General features: G+C 36.6%; 1 protein-coding gene across 1 annotated transcript; it reads right to left on the bottom strand.

Annotated features, from left to right (window-relative positions):
- Nucleotides 1-1848: 1848 nt before the first annotated feature.
- On the bottom strand, nucleotides 1849-2382 carry LOC131034388 (anthocyanidin-3-O-glucoside rhamnosyltransferase-like). The gene has a single exon (XM_057965855.2). It carries the CDS (start codon nucleotides 2380-2382, stop codon nucleotides 1849-1851), a length of 534 nt encoding a protein of 177 aa, XP_057821838.2.
- Between the last annotated feature and the right edge of the window lie 1820 nt (nucleotides 2383-4202).

Below are 4202 nucleotides of genomic sequence, written 5' to 3'. Positions count from 1 at the left end.
TAGTTTACCGGTAGCGGCGAAGATGATTACCGACACCCCAGCCGACATGATTTTGAATATTGCATTTTGCATTTATTGTAATATCTTTTTGTAAGCCGACAAGGAAAATTGTAATAGGACTCATATATAAGTATGAGATCTTGTAGATCATTTATGTAAGAGGTAGATGCGAACATGCAAATATTAAGGCAGATTTTGGAGTAAGGTTTATGGTTATTGTATGAGCTTAAACCGGTACTGAACCTGGCATAGCAAATGCTGAACCAAAGCAATACATTATATTGGATTTGCATAATCCATTTTGTAAGTCAATGAGATTTCCCTTTTGTATTTAAGAAGTGAGTTTTAGGTAGTTGGCCTTCCTACATGTGCAGGCCCCTATTGTAAGTAATATTCATTTATTGGCCAGTAAGTGAATATTGTGGGTCACAAATCCCACTGAGCTTTTTCCCACACCGGGTTTCCTTGTTAAAAATCTTGTGTTATGGTGTGATTTCTATGTTGTTCTTATTGTTCTTATTTACTGCATTATTTCTTGTTTACCAACACATTGTTTTGGAATGCAATTTATCTAATAAGGTCAGAAAATTTGTTAACTGACAAGATATTGATTCACCCCCCCCTCTCGGTATCTTTGGGAATCCTAACAATCATGTGATGTGAGCATCCATTGTCTATAACCCATTCATCATTTTCTTCAATTTTTGTAGCTAAAGCTTTCTCCTCATTATGAGTTGCTTCAATGGGTGGTTCCAAAGGATCATCCTTTATAGCAATAATGACCCAATCTTTATCGGAGCCTTCACTGCCAGTTCCACTTATAGGTTCATCGTCATCACCAGTATAATAGCATGATTTATCCTTATTCCTTCTAAATCTAGGTCTGCTCTGATATTCCAGATTATGCTTATAACTTTTCACAAATCTTTCATGATTCCTAGCAGCTCTTTTAGGGCATCTAGAAGCAAAATGACCAATATTATTACATGAAAAACATTTAAAAGGTACTTTTCTTCATACTTACTTCCAGTCAATTCTTTAGGTATTCTTATAGCAATCAGGGCTTCCAACTCTTCAAGTTTTGTTTCTTCTCTTTCAATGTCTTCCAAATCTTTAGCACACAACTCCTTCCAATCTATCTTCTCCTTACTGGAGGCAGCTGCTTTAAATGCAGTTTCAGTTTTAGTAGCACTTCGATCTCCAAGTTCTGCAAGCTCAAAAGTAGTCAATTTCCCAAGTAATTTATCTCTAGTAACAACGGTACTTGACATTGTCCAGAGTTCATTAATGGCAGCAGCCTTCATCTTGTAAGCGGAAGGTAGAACTTTCAGAATCTTTGACACAATCTCATCCCCATTAATTGATCGACCACATCGTTTGATTTCCATGACAATTTCGTTTACTCTATCCACAAAAGCGCTAATCTTCTTATCTTCTTCCATCTTCAAAGTTTCATATCTCACCCAAAAACGTCCAAGTTTTGCAATCTTTACTGCCTTCATAAAGAGTTTCAAGCTTCAACTAGATCTGCTTTGCATTCTCCAATTCTAGGACATTCAATAGCTTTTCATCAAATAGGACGCTCAACAATGCTTTTTTTTTGCTCTAAGATCATTTTAAAGAAAGATTGCACCGAGCATACCCCAATCTGATCTTGAAAACAAGTCAATTCCAGCAGGTAGAATCCAGAGGAATGAGGCGTTTCTCTCTTGTAGACCGATTGCAATTGAGGATAATGGTTGGTGGGTGATAATGTACTTGCTGCTGAAAGACAAGACCACCACCGAAGCAGCAGGCTGCCTATCGAGCCCCTGTAAGCAAATGTCATCAATGGGGGGTGGAGGGAGATTACGCATGAGTAATCCAACAGGGTACACTGGCCGCTTCATGAGCCTCTACAAATACTCCGCATACGCCCCTTCCAAATCCAAACATGTATTGGACGTGACATAATATAGCGGGAATGGGATTGGGCAACTTGGAAGCCACACGACGAACCCAGTACCGCAGCACATCGTACATCATAAAATCTGGTGAGAGTTGTTCCAACAGCGCTTCGAAGGGCTTCTCAAAAAGGTCCAATGCGACGGGGAGTAGAGATAGTAGTAGTGGCGTGTGTTCTCTCTTGACACAATCAGTGGAGGACTCTACGCCTGTTGGTAGTCCCTCCACGGAGGGCATTGCCAACTCCATCAGATCTATCCCCGGGGCATCCAATACTTGCTGTTTAATTCGTTTAATATTTAGCGGAGTTGAGACAAAGATAATTTTCAGACCATGTCTGGCCAGGTTTTTGGCAAGCTCAATGAAGGGTCCTATGCGACCGTAGGCGAGCCATGGAAACATCACCATACGAAGCTCTCTCTTCTTTTCCTCCGCCATTTTTGATGCTAACAAAGAAGAAGCTCACAGTTTTAGCTAACAAAGAACAATCTTAAGTTTCATCTAACAAAGAACAAGCACACGCTACTTTCAGCGTCGCATTCATTTTTATCGAGAGATTTCCCTGACTGCTACACGTTTTGCATGCCAACGACCAAGGAAAGATGTCTAGCTACCCTTGCATAGCATCTCAAGTTAATTTTAATTAAAGCAATTTCCTGATTATTCTAAACTTAAAATTTTGTCTTCCTAGTTTACACTCGGCAATGTCCAATCACCTTTGGATAAATGGAATTAGCTAAACCTGGAACATTAATATATTTTTATTTAAGTTTTTCTTATTTTTAAGATTTAGAAGTGAGATTTAAATTGTTTGGCTTTAATAAGTTGCTTAGTGTATGTGGTTTAAGGCTGGTTGTTTTATAAGGAATGGCTTAAATCACACACACTAACCTTACACTTCTAGAATTAAAAGTGTTAAACACTCAAATTGACTAACATTTTCTAGGCTTAATATATTGCTCAAGGTTTTTTGTCACTATTTTCATGCCAATCAATGTGGCATAAGAAAATATCTAGTTATAATTAGGGAAATCATTGCAAGAAATAATGAAGACATTGAACATATAATAAATGTACAATATAAAGCATTCTTATATTAAAGTCTAATTTTAAATTTTTTAATGAAAAAACAATGAAATTGTGAGCTTATAAGAAATGGTAAGTAAGAACAAAGAAAAATTGAAACTATGTTATATTTATAATTTTCAAGTTTTGATGTTCTTCAAATACATCTTGACTATGTTTTAATTTTTATGCTCATCATTATGACATTGGCATGATGTTTTATACCTCACTACTATTATAAAATGGACAACTTTAAACCACACACACTAAGAAACATATAAAGTCTAGAGAATATTAGTCAACTCTGAGTGTTTAACACTTTTAAGCCTAGAAGTGTATTCTTGGCATGACCAAACACCTTTAGCAACATATTAAGCCTAGAAAATGTCAGTCAACTTTGAGTTTTTAACACTTTTAAGACTAGAAGTGTAAGCTTAGTGTGTGTGATTTAAGTTATTCCTTATAAAACAACTAGCCTTAAACCGCACACATTAATCAACATATTAAGCCCAGGGAATATTAGTCAACTCTGTGTGTTTAACAGTTTTAAGCCTAAAAGTTTATTCTTAGCGTAACCATACACCTTAAGCAACATATTAAGCCTAGAAAATAGTGTTAAATACTCAGAGTTGATTGATATTTTCTAGGAATGGAAGAAAGGTGATTGACCCATTACACCACTCATCATGGGTATTGAAGATGATTGTGCTCCTCCTCTCCCCACAAGTTCAAGTGGAAGTTCCAACTCCAATGATAGCTCAAGTGTGATCCCTCCAAGTTCTAGTCCACTAGATTCTCTAGATAGTTCATCATTTGTTGATAGTTCCAATCCAGAATCAAGTCTTAGCCCTTTCCGAAAGGTACCATGATTGAATGAAATTTATCAAAGGAGCTCTAATATTGATCCCTCTGTCAATTTTGCTTTGTTTAGTTCAATTCAAGTTGAACCTTCTATGTATGAAGAAGCAGTTAAAGAACAAGCTTGGATTGATGCAATGAATGAAGAGATGCATGCAATTAAAAAATAATAATACATAGGAGTTAGTACAACTTCCTAAGGGAAAGCAAGCCATTGGTGTGAAATGGATCTACAAGGCTAAGTATCATGCAGATGGTTCTGTGAAAAGACAGAAGGAAAGATTGGTTGCACAAGGATTTGCCCAAACACCTTGAATAGATTATCAAAAATATTT

Source organism: Cryptomeria japonica, chromosome 4 (assembly GCF_030272615.1).
Source record: "Cryptomeria japonica chromosome 4, Sugi_1.0, whole genome shotgun sequence".
NCBI lineage: Eukaryota > Viridiplantae > Streptophyta > Pinopsida > Cupressales > Cupressaceae > Cryptomeria > Cryptomeria japonica.
This window is presented reverse-complemented; position numbering and strand designations above follow the sequence as displayed.

What these genes read in the sequence shown, in the direction of transcription:
- LOC131034388 (XM_057965855.2), bottom strand. Translation starts at nt 2,382, where the DNA reads ATGGCGGAGGAAAAGAAGAGAGAGCTTCGTATGGTGATGTTTCCATGG.